Below are 18,596 nucleotides of genomic sequence, written 5' to 3' on the forward strand. Positions count from 1 at the left end.
TACCCACTCTCAGGCTGCAAGTTAGAGAGTCCCAAAGTTCCAACCTTTTCCTAATTTCACTGACCACTAAAGCTCCGTTGAGAGATGTGATTTGGAAAGAAGCTCAGAATCTCAGTGCAGTCTTTCGGAAACTCAAATGTTCCTACTGGGGCCAGGATGCTAAAATAGTACAGAATGATTCCCACTATACAAACCCCCATATTGTTGTTTGACAGTGAAATAAGAATCAGTTAAGATCAACTTACAGCAGTACTAATCATCCTTGAGCAATTTAGACTTTTCTCCAAGTTACAACTAACATGAATTCATTAGTGAAGAACTACAGTAACATAATTAAAGTGATTATCACTAAGTTTTTACCTACAAGTTGAGAAGAAGTGTTGTACTTACCAGCTAATTTTCCAGTAATTAAAACAGTGTCTTCAAATAGCCATATATTTGCTTGGCTTTGCGGGAACAGTGAAAGTGTAACTGATGAATATACTGTGAAATATAGAACAATTAAAATATTTTATTAAACGTGGGGAAAAACTAGGTTAAATATAGTCTGCTCCAGCAGGCCCTAAAAAGTGGGAAGGGGTGGGGTGGGGGGGAAATTGTGGAACAAAGGAAAAATAAATGTAAAATACGATGAAGGGGGAAAAAAGAGTATCACAGTAAAGTCAGGGGGGAAAAGGTCAGGCATCACTATTTTACAAATCCTTTCTATTTCCAATAGTTTGTACCAAAATTACTAATGATGTTCTATAACCCCAGACATGTATTTTCAGATTAAATGCTTGAATAATCCTCTGTTTTCTCCATACAATTGTTACTTGTTATTTCCTTATGATTAAAATAAATAAATAAAACTTTGGCTCTACAATTCAAGGTTCTCTAAGATAGAGACTACATGCACTGATGTTTTTTTAACTTCCTGCATAAGGGCACAACTCTCTTCACCACACAGTATGGTTTGCCAGCTCTAAGTTGGCAGAAGAGGAAACAGTTTAATGCATAACAGAACAAATTATCCACAGTCATTGGCAGCAATGCAGGATGAGGCCAAATCTGCCTACAAGAGTAGGTACCTTAAATAACAGGTGGGATCAGTAAGTGCAGATGGCCTGAAAGATAACAAAATTATTTCAAGATCAGAAGTGTGGGGGGGAGGGGAGACCATTTTATAAGCAAGAACAGATCAAATAAACTTACTAAAAATGAGTTCTCATTTGATAGCTCTCTTCTATTTGATACAAGCACTTAACAGAAATAACAAAATCCTAAATCACTTAGGACAGGATAAAATACATTTGCATGGAAATATGTTTTGAGATATTTCAAAGAGCTGTAAAGACTGATAAGAGGATAAAACACAAAAATATATGAATGGGTATAAAATGAAATACACCATTTTCCTACAATAGGAAAAGAAATGCCAAACAAAAGTGTAATTTCAATTCAGAATACATTGATAGCTAGACTAATTAGTGGCTTTATGAAATTAGAAAGTGTCAGGGTAGTAGCTTGGACCTTGAGATGATTAGGGCACTTTCCCACATTTGGATACTTTGTTAAAAGGGGGGGGCAGCCCTCACAGCTGAAGGTTATTAAACCCGAGGAGAATCTTTTGAACTTCACTAAAACTTATATGTGGATTTCCTTTCACTTAAAAAAAAGGTTTCTCATTATAAAAGGGATGAATATCCACTCTAGAAAAGTTGAGAAATACAGAAAAAAGTAAGAATAAAGTGATGGCCCTCCCAATCCCATGACAAAGACAATCACTATTAATATTTCAGTATATTCTTCCTGGCTTTTTCCTATGATTTTTTTAAAATAGGGAGTACAATATTATATGCGGAATATTTTTACCCTGTTTTTTTCATTTAAGATAAAATAAGCATTTCCATCCCTCATTAGAAACTCTTCCTAACATTGTCAAGGTCACTTATGTCCTTTCTTGAAATATCAAGACTTACTTAACCACTGTACTAGTATCACATATTTAGATTGTTTTCATTTTTACCATTATTGCAAAAATAACATCTGAATCAACATTATTATGTACAAAGATCTGTCAACTTTAGTTATTTATATATCTATTTTTAGGATAGACTCTTAGCAGTGGAATACTGGGTCAAAGGTGAAGATTTTGAAGACTTTTGACACACATATTTCAAAATTGCTAACCAGATAATTTTGCTGACTTGTACACCCACCAACCATGTTCGAGAAAGCTCACTATACCTCACTCTCTCATCACTTTTAAAAAACTTTTCCAAGGTGAAAAATGTAAGAAATGTGTATGTCTTTGGTACAGAAAATCTGAGACTATTAGGAAAATAAAAGAGTTTGTCACATCTAGTAATCTTTTGTTTTTCTGGTTTTGAAAAATTCCAGGTAAGGATTTTGCCCATTTACCTTATTTAGTTAGGACCTGAGTGTTTTCTAACTAATTTGTATGAATTATTTACATATTGAGGCTACTACTCTTTATTGTCTAATATTTTCCTATTTTTAGACATTTTTTGAAATATAATTGATGTATGACTTATTAGCTGCAGGTGTCAACATAATGATTCAATATTTATATATATTGCAAAATGATTACCACAGTAAGTCTGGTTAATATCCACCACCTTACATACATTTTTCCCCCTGTGATAAGAAATTTTAAGATACACTCTTAGCAACTTTCAAATATAGAATACAGTATTATTACCTATAGTCACATGCTGTATAATACCTTTGTTAAAAATAGTGCAATCTACATTTTACGACATCTTTCATTGCTTTCAGGTTTAAACAGGCCTTCCTCATAAAAAAAATCATTTTTGGGGCACCTGGGTGGCTCAGTCAAACGTCTAACTTCAGCTCAGGTCATGGTTTCACAGCTTGTGGGTTCGAGCCCCATGTCGGGCTCTGTGCTGACAGCTCAGAGCCTGGAGCCTGCTTTGGATTCTGTGTCTCCCTCTCTCTCTTCCTTCCCCTCCCCCCCTACACACTGTCTCTCTCTCAAAAATAAACATTAAAAAATTTTTTTTAATCATTTTTATTTTCTTGTATTTAACATAATTTGATTTTCCACATTTGACCTCTATGAGCAATATATCTGGAATATGAATCCAAAATATCCTAATACTACTTTTTTTCAGCCTTTTCTTAATGATTTATACTGGTACCTTATCATAGATTACATTTTCTTTACATGCTACTTAGTATCTAATTTGTATCACAGTATTACAGAATTTTAATTGTGTAGCTACATATTATTTTAGTTATATGAAATGGCAAATCACCTCTAGTAAATCTTCTTTTAAAATGATTTCCAGGTTTTTATTCTCCAAGAATTATTTTGCCAAGTTTTTTAATGCATTAAATCTATAAATTAGAAAGAAGTGAAATCTTTACAATATTCAGGCTTTCTAAAGAAATACAATGCATTCCATTTATCCAGGGTTTTAGTTTTTTTTTTTTTTTAAGGTCAATCAGTAACATTTGTAGTTCTATTTTCCCCAATATATGGTTATTTCACACTTTTTGTAGGTTTCCTGCATATTTTGTTTGTCCTTATTGTTTTGAAAGGGATTTATTTTCATTATTTTTCATAACTGGTCACTACTTCTGGTATATAAGAATATGTATTGACTTGTACCAATGCTAATTCTATACTTAGTAGTTCTGTCAAATTCCATTAATTCCATTAATTTTGAGATTTTTAAGATTCATGCTTTGTAATTTTCCAGGGATATGATAACTGGAAATAGTAATGTCTTTGATTCTTTCTTATACTTCTCCTCTTTTTTGGTCTGTTGATATATTTTTGCTCTGATAAGAATCTATAATGTAAAATAATATGGACATCTGTGTTCCATTTCTTATTTTCATAGGATCACCTCTACTATTTTATAGTCAAGTATGAATTTGAGATATTTACCATGTTAAGGATATCTTTATGGTCCTAGTTTTTATTTATTTTTTTTTTTTTTTTTTTTTAAATTTTTTTTTTTTCAACGTTTATTTTTTTATTTTTGGGACAGAGAGAGACAGAGCATGAACCGGGGAGGGGCAGAGAGAGAGGGAGACACAGAATCGGAAACAGGCTCCAGGCTCTGAGCCATCAGCCCAGAGCCCGACGCGGGGCTCGAACTCACGGAGCGCGAGATCGTGACCTGGCTGAAGTCGGACGCTTAACCGACTGCGCCACCTAGGCGCCCCTATGGTCCTAGTTTTTAAAGAGCTTGTTCTTAGTTGGGCATGGATGGTCAACTTGTAACATGCATTTCAGGAAATTATTGATGCTATCTGATACTTCTAAAGTGTTCCACTAATATGATATGTAAAATTGACAGACACATTTCACATCCTTATAATCCTGCAAAGAAGAAAAATCCTACTTGGTCTTAACAGAATGCTATATTTAAACAATGGTGAAACTCTTTTGTATTATTCTGTTTAGGATTTTTGTATTTAGAGTTATAAGTAAGATTGGTCTATAAAGGAGTACATGTGTATATGAGAGAGAGCACATATGAAGGCATTTAATTTTTCATTACCTTTGTTAGATCTCAGAATCAAGGCTGCCCTGGTTTTATAAAATGATTTGGAGTGTCTTTTTTTAAAATAGCCTTTTGCGGGGGCACTTGGGTGACTCAGCCAGTTGGGCGTCTGACGGGCTCAGGTCACAATCTTCCAGTTCATGGGTTCAGGCCCTGCATCGGGCTCTGTGCTAACAACTCATAGCCCAGAGCCTGTTTCAGATTCTGTGTCTCCCTCTCTCTGCCCCTCGCCTGCTCACACCCTGACTCTCTCAAAACTAAACATTAAAAAAATTTTAAATAGCCTTTGAATCAAGCTATTTTTATTCAGAACATTTATCCATGGTTATGGTCTACCTCATCTAAAATCAATATAGTCATTTATATTATCACAAAATTATTAGATTTTTTAAGATTATTGCTTTGATACAGAACATTTGATTTTTTAAAGATTTTATATATTTTTTCTTGTCTTTTATTTCCTTATTTGTTTAGATTACAGATGCATGTATAATTTCTTTTGAAGAACTAGCATTTTGTCAATTCTCTCTACATTTTCTAATTAATGTCCATCTACTTTCATCTTTATTTCCTTTTTCCCATCTTTTAGTTTCTTTCATTATTTTTCTAATTCTAATTTAATGAATAAGTGTGCTTCATCTCCGTCTTCTAAAAAAAAACTAAAGTGGGGCGCCTGGGTGGCTCAGTCAGTTAAGCGGCCGACTTCGGCTCAGGTCATGATTTCACCGTCCGTGAGTTCGAGCCCCGCGTCGGGCTCTGTGCTGACAGCTCAGAGCCTGGAGCCTGTTTCAGATTCTGTGTCTCCCTCTCTCTGACCCTCCCCCGTTCATGCTCTGTCTCAAAAATAAATAAACGTTAAAAAAATTTTTTTTATAAAAAAAACTAAAGTATATAAGACCAAGAATTCACCTCAGACTTTTATATCCCTAGTCAGATTTTTGAGTCATGATTTTATTAAATCTCATTCACATGAGTCCTAATTTATCTAATTCATTTTTCATTTTCTTTCTCATTCTAAACTTGAATAAGAGTTCAAGAATTCAAATGTTTCCAGTATGAAACCAAATTAAGTATCTAAATTCTAATAAACATCACACACACACAAAAAAAAGATTGATTACCTAAGTATCATCCTTCCAATCAGACTTGCATTCTAGTATCTTCTATGGCCTGTACTTCTCAATATCCAATTAGTCACACTAAGTCTTATCCATTCTTATTTTTTTTCCTCAGATTTATTGAGCTATACCTGATATAACTGTAAGTTTAAGGTGTATATGATGATTGGCACAGTAATTACCAATTCTTCCTTCAGTATGCCTCTTATATTTACCTCCTCCCTTTCATTCCCTCGCTTACATCAGACTGTTACTGTCCACCAGGAGCACAACCACAGCTTTGGAGCAAGGCTCCCTGAATCCATTCTAGCCCTGTTTTGGGCCTAAACATCATACACTGTTAAGTAAATTCAGTTTCCAAACAACTTACAGTTATGGTACTCAAGAATCTGCACTGCCTTATGATTCCCATAAATCTAAACTTTTTGCCTCTACTTTCAAGAACGTCCTTGCACCATCTGGCCCACCCTGCTCCTCACTAATCCTCTGGGCATGCCAAGCCTCTCACCGCCACCTGCAGACAAGCTCTGTACCAGAGCAGAGCTCTTGCTCAGGACACTTTCAAGCCTCTGTGAGGAAAAAAAAAAAAAAAAGACTTTCATGTTTTCTTCCAACTGGCACTCCTTTCTAACCTCTCTGTATTGACTTCACATGGGTTGTCTCATTGTCAGTTTACCAGAACAAGAGATTCCCAAAGCAGGAAAAAAAAAAAAAAAAAAAAAAAAAAAGTCATGTACATTTAAGTAAAGGCTTTTACACTGTTGTTGAGTGCTTACTTGGCATTTTTCCAGTCTTCCAAGGCAGAGGTGTCAACACGTAGCCATCCTTGTAAGCAACAATGGTTAAGCTGAGCCCTAATTTATAGGGTACTTTTATCAACACTGCTCCATTGTTCTTAGTTACTGTGGAATTTGTTTTCGTGTAGTTTACAAACACTTCTACAACTGCTTGACTCAGGTACTGACGACTGATGATGTCATTCACCTGTACTTTCAGCATAAATACGGACACTGGAAGAGAAAGAAGCCAGAAATAACAGCATGTCAGATCCTAGGGTGCATATGTCACTATACCTTAAAATGTCATTCAAGACATCTGAATAACCATACAAAACTGATAAAATCTGGAAACACATATGTATGGATGCATTGACACAGGGGGAGAAACATTCCAACAAATTCATTATTCTTTCTAAAACTGAATAAATTTTTATTATTAATAAGGCACAGTGTTATTATCCCAATTTTTTTTCTGCCAGTAAAAAGGAGAAGAAAAGGAAGCAGTGAATAAGGGGAAGACAGAGGTTCTGTCTTCAGAAAAACCCATTTTCACTTGGCCTCACTAATTCTAATGCTATCAAGTAACTAATTCAAAATATAGTCAAAGTTCCTAGAATAAAATGCAATCTCACTAAACCTTAGTGCATGACTAGCTCCTTTATTTTGTTCTGTTGTCTGGAAAGCATGGGATGTGTTTCAGTTCCAAATTACCAAATATCAAAATAAAATCTTTAAAATACCAAGAAGTATATTATCTGTTAAATATGTAAGAAAGCACAGTAAGATAATAAATTGAGGAAAATAAGAATTAACTGGTTTCTAACTTAAACCTACAGCTTTATAGATCTTTGACAATATGTTCATGGATATACCAATGTTAATGTCTCATAAAAAAAAACTTGTATCACCATGGAAATGCCTTTGTAAAGCCTGTATCACAACTTTACCACCTTTGCCAAAGAGGCCTTCTCTTCTGCTATTAATGGGCTTTGGAGTCAGTCGATGCCCATCTCTGCCATTCCCTAGATGTGTGACTTTGGGGAAGTTACCTCTCAAAGTCCATTTGCTCATCTGTAAAATTAGAATAGTAACTACTTTGAGGTAATAAAATGAAATAATGCAAATAATGTGTTCAGCACAGAGGTTAGCTGTCACTTAATAGCATTAATAATAAAAATTATTTCTCCACAGTTGGAGACCATTTCACAAACATTAGTGTCATCTGTAAGAAATAACTCATGAGGACTGATGTTGCGGGTATACGTTTGCAAAAACCCATTTCACTCCAAATATTTTTTCACAAGAATAGCAGGTCAGGTAAAAAATCCTTGTCACCATTGCCTGAGCTGCAATATTACTACCAAACTATTCTTACACCTTATATACTCTAACTTTGTTAAAAATAAACTAGATTTTAAATTGCTTTTGGACCATAACAAAGACATTTTAAATACAAATCGAACTACTGCAGTAATCATCCAGTCCTAGAAAAGATGCAATCTAGCAGGCTAGAAAAGAGCTCTGATCCTTTCAAGACTCTAAAATTCAAGTTAAATGTTATTCAAACACTATTATCTATTTAGACACAAAGATTTTTTAGTATGTTTCCTCTTCTGTATGATAATAAAATGTTAATAATATATAGAATAATAATTATAACCACAAGAACTAAAATGTGTTGAGGGTTGATGAGTCAGGGATTGTGTTCATTTTTAAGTGCATCATTCCATTTACTCTTCAAAATCCTAATTACAGAGACATGATTGTTTCCTTCATCATATATATTGGTAACTGTGGGTTAGGTTTGTAAATCATCCATGGCCAACCCGCAGTAGATGGAAGTAACGGGACACAAACTTGGGACCATCTCTCCTCAAAGTGTGTGCTCTTAAGCCACTGCATTACAACTGCCTGATTTAACTCTTTTCTTTTTAAGTTTATTTATTAAGTGTGAGAGAGAGCACAAGCAGGGGAGGTGCCGAGAGAGAGGGGGGGAGACAGAGAGACAGAGAGAGATTCCCAAGCAGGCTCTGCACAGCAGTGCAGTGTGGAGCCTGATGCAGGGCTCGAACTCACAAAGCTAGAGATCATGAGCCAAAACCAAGAGTCCGATGCTTAACCGACTGAGCCACCCAGGCACCCTGCCTGATTCAGCTCTTAAAAGCAATCCTAACCCCAGTTTAGAGTGAAGAGATGGGAAGAATGAATTGGGAAAAAGGAAAGAAAAGGGAGGATTATATTCTGGATAGCTATACCTTAAAATGAGGTTCCATTAGTCTGTCTAAAAAACTGTTAATTTCCAGGACAACAATCTCTATATATTCAAATGTATATATGGAGAATAGAAAACAAAGCAAAATATATATTACTGATATTTATCCATACCTATGCCCTCTCAGCATTTTTAATAATAGGCAGCTTTGTGGGAGGTTAAATTATTTGTGATTAGTCATTACTATCATTGCTTTTAATAAATTCAGGAGCATCAGGTACTAAAAGGTCAACGAAGCCTTGATTTTTAGCACCTACTGTTCCTCAAATTATTTATTTTCCCATCATTTTATAAGTTCAGCCCATTACTCTAAAATCAAAAAAAAAATCATGTAACATTTAAAATCAAAATGTGAAGAAGGGCTGTGGATAAACACATGTTCCTAATGCCAAGCCTTGCATGTATATTATCACAAAAATCTCAATATACTTTTATAAAATATGTGATATCAAGTCTACTTTACCAATGAAAAAATGAGAATTCATGTAAGTAATGTGAACTGCTCCAAGTCTCACTCATTTTAAGAGGTCTTGTTAGCTGAAACACGTCCCTGTGAATGACTGCAAAGCCATCTTTACACCATGTAACAGGGAGTCTTGGGATCACGCTACTACAATTAATTCAAGGAATATATTGTTGCAATTACTGAGAAATGCTTATATAACATGAACTAAAAAGAAAAAAGGGGGGGGCGTCTGGGTGGCTCAGTCGGTTAAGCGTCCAACTCTTGGCTTCCATCCAGGTCATGATCTCATGACTCATGAATTCATGCCCTGCATCAGGCTCTGTGCTGACAGTGCAAAGCCTGCGTGGGATTCTCTGTGTCCTTCCCTTTCTGCCTCTCCCCCGCTTGCACTCTCTCGGTCTCAAAAATAAATCAATCAATATTAAAAAAAGAAAGAAAGAAAGAAAGAAAAAAGAAAAAAGGGAACTCCCCAACAGACACACACATTAAACCATGGCCTTAAACTCATATGGGAAATATAACTCTTGTGTAAAAAACAAGTAAGACATGTGACATGATGGCCTCCTAAACTAAACATCCTTGAACAGGTCCACCTAGAATAAAAGCTATGTGTAGAAGACAAATAGTTGCCCCATTCAAAATAATTCCTCCAACTGCCCAGCTCCTAATCCCCTAGATGAAATTTACTGAGCCGCTGGCACAAAGTACCTCACTAACGGGGGCCAGAAAGATTCTGTCAGGACCTCAAAATGTGGCTGAAGATACACAGAAGCAAATGGTTGCCGAAGCTGAAACATCTTAGAAAGTCTAGGAGCACCTACCCACTGAGCTTTCCAAAGTCTCCCTGCCCTTTGTCCTTCCAGAGGTGGGTTGTACAGCTCCTCCTGCTGATCTGTGAGCTGTAGCATCATCCCTCCCCAGAGGCCCTTTATTCCTTGTAGCCAGAGGCAGATTCTGTTGCTTCCAAAGCAAGCACCTTGGATGATACAGGATACAACTGTAAACGCAGCATGTGTTATTTAATGGGCTACTCTATCTTTCGTAAGAGAAGGTACAGGAAGGAAGGATAATGTTATGTACCAAAAACAGGATAAAGCATATAAGAGGGAGACTGCACATAACTAAAAGGGAATTAAGATTCGCTAATAAAATTTAATAATGGGTCTTATTCAAATCAAATGTACCCACAATGGCTCCTTCAACAGCATCTTCAGGAGTAGGAATTCTGATTAATTCCTTTGCTATAACGATTAATTTCAGAAATTCTGAGAGCCTTTGATTTATAGACAAACTCCAGTGTGTAGTAAGATCTTAAGCGAAATTCATAAAAAAACCAAACCTGTGTCTTCTGTCTCCTCCTGTCAAAGTACAGTTGTCAAAATAAGACACACTAAAGGCTCCTGACATTCTGAGGCTGGATTTGATTCTTAATGTTTTCCAAAACATTTTTTAATCCAGAATGGATGGTTTTATTTTTCCACATGTAATAATTATGTTAAAGAATAAATTTGGTGAGAAAATGATTATCAAGTTCAGGAAAAAAATGATTTGCAAAGGTCAAATATTGCCGATCAAAATCAGTGTTCCTCTGAAGAGATCCCGTATTTCTGCTCCTTAGAGCTATTAGACTCAGGACATAATGTAGTCCTGACCAGCAGGGTCCTCTCTAGCTCAATTTGGAAAAAAAAACTAATGCTATTTATGACATGCACAGACACACACACACACACACACACACACACACACACACAAGCTGAGTGCGAGAAACTTTATCCGTGTTGTCCAATTTCATCCTAATACAAACCTGCAAGACTTTCCCCCCATTTTAAGGCAAGGAATCTAAGGCTAGAGTTGCACAATTAAGGCAGGATTCACAGACAGGTTCATCTGACTCCAAGTTCTATGCATTCTACTCCCCACATCTCTTCTTGAAAACCAGTAGGGATTTGGTTTTTACCATATTCAGTAGCTTACTTGTTTCCTTCCAACCAGTGCAGAGAAGAAAGTGCAGAGAAGAATTTGCTGGTCCTATGAGCCTTTCACCCCATCCCTAGGCTGGGTTTGTGTGGCCCCAGCATAAGCAACAGCAAAAATAGCATTAAAAAAAAACAAAAAGTCTCAGCTGGAAGCCTGCTTGCTGCTATTAAAGGGGCATAAACAATTCTTTCTCCTACAAATAAAAGGACAAGAATAAAGAATTGCCTGCCCAAGACTTAAATAGGACACTTCTGATTTCCATGGTGTTAACATTTTGATTAAGCAAACAGGGCTGGCAACCAGATGTTATAGATGTATATATAATCTCCATAACAATCCCCCTACTAATTATCCAACAAAAATACTTTGGCATTTAAATGGGACAGATTCCGCGATTAAACATATAATTTTCAACCACAGGTGCTTTTGTCTCCATAATCTATCCACTCTTCTCCGTTGCATTTTTCAGCTTTTCATGCACTTATTATTTTCTCTGTCACTTAATTATAATCATTATGTCTTGCCCACATAATCTTCTTTTCAATATGTCACGATTAGTTTAAAAATGGTTCAATATCAAATGATTTCAACTGCACCCTTAGAAAACATATAATCTAGATGTTGAGAGAAACAAGTAAAAATAAAATACACATCAATGAGCACAGTCCTAAGGTTGCCGGGGAAAAAATTAACTATCATATAATTAAAAGCATTGTTAAGTAATGAGAATAACTAAAATTCAAAAGAGTACTCTATACATAAAGAAGTGCTCTTGAAAAAGCATATTAGAACCAACACTATATTATGATTTTGCTATAAGATATAGATGAGTGAGTCAGTCTAATAGGGGTTTTAGAAAAATAAAGCTAGCTATTTGTTTGGGTGACATCTAGAGCTTGAAGTGGGTGGGCTGATAAATTATAACCCCACTTCTTTTCAAAAGAACTTGACATCATCTTATTATGTTGTTACCATTATGTAGGTTACAACTGTATCCATAGAGTTGTACCTTATTTTCAGATTACTACTGTACAAAAACTAGCCCCCTTCTTTTGTGTTATATTTCAAGCATCTACAATAATTTCATTTAATATGCAACATTTTTCTCTCTATGAATGTAATGCTAAAAACACAGTAGGTTTATAAAGCTTTTATAAATAGATCACAGATCAAATTTTAAGTATAAGATACTCTGACAATAAAATAAATTTTAAAACTTTACTGAGGTTTAAGCATTCAAATGAGAACTAGACTAAAAATGAAGAGCACAAAAATATAGTGGAATAAAATGGTTGGGAACAATTAGAAATATTCACCTACATTAATTCATCAAATGTTTATTGACTGCTCACTTTGGGCCAGATCTGCAGTAGCTAGGTATTAGGGATAAAAACATTAAGAAGAAACAGTCTTGCCTTGAGGATTAATTTAGAATCTATGTAGATGACAATCTGTATGATAAGTATCCACCTCAAAGAGATACCTTCATTCCTAGGTTCACTGCATTATTCACAACAGCCAAGATATGGAAACAACCTAAATGCACATCACTGCATAAATGGATAAAGAAAATGTGGTATATACATACAGTGGGCTACTACTCAACCTTAAAGAAAGAAGGAAATCCTGCCATTTGCAACAGTACGGATGGACCTGGAAGACATTATGCTAAGCGAAATAAGCCAGACACATAAAGACAAATGTTATGATCTCACTTATGTGTGGAATCCAGAATAATCAAACTCACAGAAGCAGAGAATAGAATGGTGATTGCCACGGGGTGAGTGGAGCAGGAGGTGATGGTCAAAGTGTACTAAGCTTCAATTATAAGATAAATAAGTTCTGAAGATCTATACAGCATAGCGCCTATTGCTAATAATATGTATTATATATTTAAAAACTGCTAAAAGGGTAAATCTTTAAGTGCTTGCCACAAAAAAATTCATTGTTAATAGGGATGGGAGGAAACTTTGCAAGGTGATGAGTACATCTATGGTCTTGATGCCTTGATGGTGATGATGGTTTCATGAGTATAACTCCAAACTCATGGAGCATATACATTAAATATGTACAACTTTTTACATGTCAATCATACCTTGATAAAGTAGTTCTAAAAAGTATCGAAAACTGTGGATTTAGTATTTACTTTAGAATCAGTTCACACTATCATTTTTTGAACAGGGAGAATGTTGATATTTTGAGTTCAGATCTCTAAAGGGCCTGCCCATTCATTCTTGCTTGTTTTCCATAATCTGACTTTTTGATCCATTATAATAGAGACTTTGTGGTGAGAACCCAAAAGATGACAAACTTCTGGCTATGACCCAAATCAGGCTTTATTTGTACTTTGCCATTTTCATACAAGATATCCAGTCACAGAAATTTTAATTTAGCGCTAACTATATAAATATCTTAAAATGTACACAGAAAACATCTGGTCCCAAATTTCAATGTCTGGGTATTTAAAACCTTTAGTAGAGACGTAACAATCATGATTTCACTAAAAAGAATATAAATTAATCCCCAACTCTTTAGCCTGGCATTCAAAATCTAAGATCTGGCCATCACCTTCCTTTCGAGCCTTATCTAATTAGGGGTTGACAAATGACAGCCTACAGGCCAACTCTGACCCACCACTTACTACTGTAAATAAAGTTTTCTTGGAATACTGCCACAGTATTCATTTATGTATTGCCTACAGCTGCTTTCGCTACAACAGCTGAGTTGATAGTTGCACCAGAGGCCATATGGCCTAAAATGATCTATCTGGCACATTACAGAAAAACTTTGCAGACCTCTGCTCTACTGTCACATAAATGGGTCAAGGGTCACTATCCAAGACCAACCCACTTTCTTGCTACATTATTCATTTCTTTCTTTCTACTGAAAAGTCTCCCTTTTTTTTTTCCATCTCTCCCTGCCAAAATCCTACTCCATTCTTTAACATTTAGCTCAAACACCCCCTCTTCAAATAAATTTACTCTTATTTCAGTCAGATGGGAACTTCTCTTCTGTACCTGCTAGTCTAACGGCACATGATATATTCTGGCCTTTGCTTTGCTTTCTGTTTATTTGTCTTCCCTGTGAGAATAAGTTTCTCCACAATCAATGCATTTCAAACTCAGCCTTGTGTTTTGCCGGAGTTTAGTAAGGGATTTAGAATATGTATTCTGAATGGAATAAAGGTCAGGAGGAAAAGTGGGGAGAAGGAGAGTAGGAGAAAGAGGAGAAATAAAGGAAGAGAGGTAGAGGGAGGAGGACACAGAAGATCAGAAGTGGCCAAACACCGGGGAAAGAATGATAACTGTAGAATTTCCACAGAGGCCACCTGAAGTTACAGCCAGCTTTCTAACCCCACTATTTGGTAAAATTTTGAGTTTAATCTCAGTTACCCAGTGAGAAATATATTATTGCAACGATCACAGCAACAAATAAATATTAAAATTCCTTTTCCTTTTCCTTTTGGAAACTAATATTTTTCCTTCTTTTTCAAAAGAATATTTGACTGGGAAATTTTGACTAGAGAATAATATAGAAGTAGCAAAACTTGCTTAATAAATATAATGCAACTGTATTACAGCAAAGATTAAAATTAAAATTTTTACTTCTGTTACAGAATACCAACATAGTTTGACAACTCTTTCTCCCAGGGTACCAGCAAAATTTCCCTATTTGAGTTGGAAGGAGGGTTGAAAGTTCAGCAAAAAAGCAAGGACAACAAAGAAGCTCGTAAAGAGAAAGGAGCATATGATTCCACATTCTGCAATGCAGAGTGGAAAGGGCTCCAACAGTTTACTCTTTCTGGCATTTCAAATGTGGACACATAGCCTTCTTTTAAAGGAACAAAAGGGTGCTGAATTAAAAAAAAAAAACTCGCTAAAATAAAAAAGTCTCCTTTTCATTGATTGCTTAAGTACCAGATTGGATCCAAAATTCTTACTGGCTCTGGAGTTTAACAAACAAACAAAAATCTGTTCCTGTTTGAAACAGAAACAAATTTATTTGCAGTAAATTAATATTACAGAGGAAATGTCAAATCTAAAAAGAAATCATAGAGTTAGATTAAGAACATTATCTCCAAAGGTGAAACATGCTATAAAGCAAATAAAATACACATTTTCTTCATTTCAATCAGGGGCTTCAATGAATATGATTCACCAAAACTAATGAAAAGAATGACATAAAAAGAATCCTTATAATTTAAGAATAAGCACATTGCAGATGACTCAATAGGGAACAAATGAGAGGGCTGGGCCATTAGCACTTGGACTCTGTTCCTTCTTACCCATGCAAAAGACCTTTTCCCCAATGCAAATAAGTCAGTCTGACTCCAGCTCCTAAAACATACTGTCCAACTCACTCCACAGGTATTTCTCATCCTGACTTTTATCTTTTCTTCCCAATTTTTCATCCTGCTTCTTAATCACTTACAATGACTCCCTCACTCACTCACAAATTCACTCATAAACTATGGTATACAGGGGTGCCTGCGTGGCTCAGTTAGTTAAGCCTCTTACTGGAGATCAGCTCAGGTCATGATCTTGCAGCCATGAAATCGAGCCTCACATTGGGCTAAGTGTGTAGTCTGCTTGGGATGCTCTCTCTCCCTCTCGCTCTCTGCCCCTCGCCTGCTCACACATGCTGTCTCCCTCTCGCTCTCTCTCTCTCAAAATAAATAAACAGTTAAAAAATTTTTTTAAATAAAGTATGCCATATATGGAGGCACTAAATGTGGAGCAACAGAACCTAGAACCCAGAGAGGAAAGGTTAGGGATCAGTTTTTCACTTGTTTGAAAAGGCATTGGTCCCAGCTGCCACAGAAGTACTGGGTACCTAACACAGACTGAGGTGGAGAAAGGGCTTGCTTGACAAGCTAAAAGAGCATGCCCCATTGCTCCAGGCATATACAGGAGCATTCATCAGTAACACAAACAACATCACAAGGGCCGCATTCCCAGAATCTAGCCAAGGAGCAATCATGGTCGTAGGCCCCACTGGACACATGCAAGGACTGAGCAACCAACTCTGCTGTGTTAACACTCTCCTCGCACCCTATTTTTCCATACTACCTTCTTTACATACTATATAATTTACTCATTATGTTCATTTTGTTTCCCCTACCAGACTGTTAGCTCTATGAGGGGCGCCTGGGTGGCTCAGTTGGTTAAGCACCCAACTTCGGCTCAGGTCATGATCTCACAGTTTGTGAGTTCAAGCCCTGCATCAGGATCCGTGTTGACAGCTCAAAGCCTGGAGCCTGCTTCGGATTCTGTGTCTCCCTCTCTCTCTGCCCCTCCCCAACTTGCACTCTAACTCTCTCTCTCAAAAATAAATTTAGAACATTAGCTCTATAACATGACTTTTTCATTTTATTTACTCCTGTATCCTCAAATAACAATCCTTCTTTTGAATGAATGATTGAGTTAGTGAATGAATTCCTTCCTCTGATACCATTAAGTAAGATCACTGGCTCAGAACTACTTAACTGCAAGGGAGGATGCAAATGTGTAAACTGAGGTAGATAAGCCTTGAAGTAGAGGGCAGGACAAGGAGATGGGTAAGCAATCATTTCTGCATACAGACTATATGTAAGTGATGTACTTCAAGCTAAGTGCACAGTCTTTCATTCATTACCACTTCTTCCTTCGGTAATTTCTTTCAACAGATACATTCATTCTCATGATATTGAGAAAGAACTTCAAAACACAAGTTTTTTGTTAGGGCAACCATTGTTGCTTTAAGCAATTATATGAGGATCAGTTTCCACCAATTATTACTCAACTTTAATTTGTAGGATAATACTCCAGTAGATTACCAAGAAACCAGAATTGAAGTTGGAAGTAAAAATGGAACAAAGTAATTTCCGTGAAAAAAAAAAAGACTACTAGAAAAACCCCATTTGGGAAAATAATAAAATAAATAAGAATATTTTTAATATAAAGTTTTTATTATATATATTTCACAATGACTATGTTTCTTAATACATTGCTACTTAAAAGGAATAACCATTAGGAATCTTTGAGTAGCTCATGTTTTCCCCTAGGTGTTTCAAATATATGGGAGAGACAAGAACAACTTTAGAGAAACATTCATGAGAGGGAAGAGTGATGAAACAATGGAAATCGGGTTGGATGTGTTAGCTTGGGTACAATACCCTGTTGGGGATGATCTAAGTATAAATTGCTTAAATTGAACACAAAGTACTATAGCCTCCTTTGCAATTTAATGATGCAGTGTTCTTCAGTACTCCCAATTAGTATAATTTATGAAATCTAGAGAAGACTATGTCATGCATGCCAAAAAGAAATCAAATTATTGCTATTTATATACCATCCTGAAAAAGGATTTAGTATACCATACCGACAATGTCCCCCAAAAATTACCCCCCCAAGTTTCTGGAAAGGATGTAAAATCTCCAAACTAAATAATTGTAGAGTGTGATTATTATTTTGAACTGCACAACTCTGACTCAGGAGACCTGGAGTAAGAGAGAACTCATCGTTAAAGTCCCTGCTAACACCTTTCTCTAGACTGGGCTTTAAGGTAGGTCAACTGTCTGTACCAACTGGGACAGCCAGCAGCCTTCATCTCCTGCCAGGGGATCTGTCCAGTACTGCCCAAAGACCAGCCTATCTATCCCTCCTGCAAACAGGAAAATTTTCTTTACCATTGTGTATAAAATGAATTAAAACTTTAAAGACAACTCAGAATCAAAGAATACAGTACTGTAAAGTACTTATTAGTACAGTGCCTTGAATCTAAGCACTTTTTTTAAGTACCTCTTTTTAATGGTTCCATATCTTAATGCTACAAAGAAATAGTGTGATTAATCTCCTCTCTTAGAATGTATGCAGAGGTTTAGCAACTGAATATCTAAAGCCAATGACATAATCAACAAATATTTAGGAAACAAATCTTCCGTGATACCTAAAACAAAACAAAAACATCAAAAGCCCGAGATTTGGGGCCACAGTTCCCAAACTGTGCTCAAAGCCAACAGAGGGGACATAAATTCAGAGGGGTAAAATTCCACACAGGCACGATAATAACAACATCCTCTGGACATTGCAGAAACTGGAGACCGCCCACGATTCAATGTACTACACTCAAATCAAGGCCATTCCATTTTGTGAAGTTGGGTGTTCAGTGACTGCTCTGATAAAATGCAAACACTGCATGAAAATGAATGTCAAACAGGAAATGAAGACGCAGTGTTCAGTCTCATTCCAAAATCTGAGAAGTTGTGCCATGTCTAACAAATACATCCCATTAAGTAATCAGCAAGTATTTTTTTCTTGAAATGACTACTAAGTTGTTAGGTCACACACACAAAAAATTACTGAGACACTAAAGGATCTGTGAACAAAGAAAATTTAGGAGTCTTTGTATTTGTTTGCTACACAGTTTTATTAAGTACCTACTATATGTAAGGTCTATACTGGT

The 18,596-nt window shown here is 36.1% G+C and overlaps 1 protein-coding gene across 1 annotated transcript in view; it reads right to left on the reverse strand.

The window, feature by feature from the left end:
* The window catches only part of FAM171B (family with sequence similarity 171 member B), a 54,570-nt gene that overhangs the window by 17,880 nt on the left and 18,094 nt on the right, over positions 1–18,596 (reverse strand). Inside the window, exons 2-3 of the mRNA XM_047084705.1 lie at positions 6,436–6,669; positions 391–483 (exon numbers count right to left, since the gene is read on the reverse strand). Of these exons, the coding sequence (XP_046940661.1) occupies positions 391–483; positions 6,436–6,669 (327 nt within the window). The remainder of the gene's footprint in view (positions 1–390; positions 484–6,435; positions 6,670–18,596) is intronic.

This window comes from Lynx rufus, unplaced genomic scaffold (assembly GCF_022079265.1).
Source record: "Lynx rufus isolate CCGP_SWC_20201006 ecotype Redwood Valley unplaced genomic scaffold, mLynRuf1.p SCAF_2, whole genome shotgun sequence".
In the NCBI taxonomy this organism is placed as follows: domain Eukaryota; kingdom Metazoa; phylum Chordata; class Mammalia; order Carnivora; family Felidae; genus Lynx; species Lynx rufus.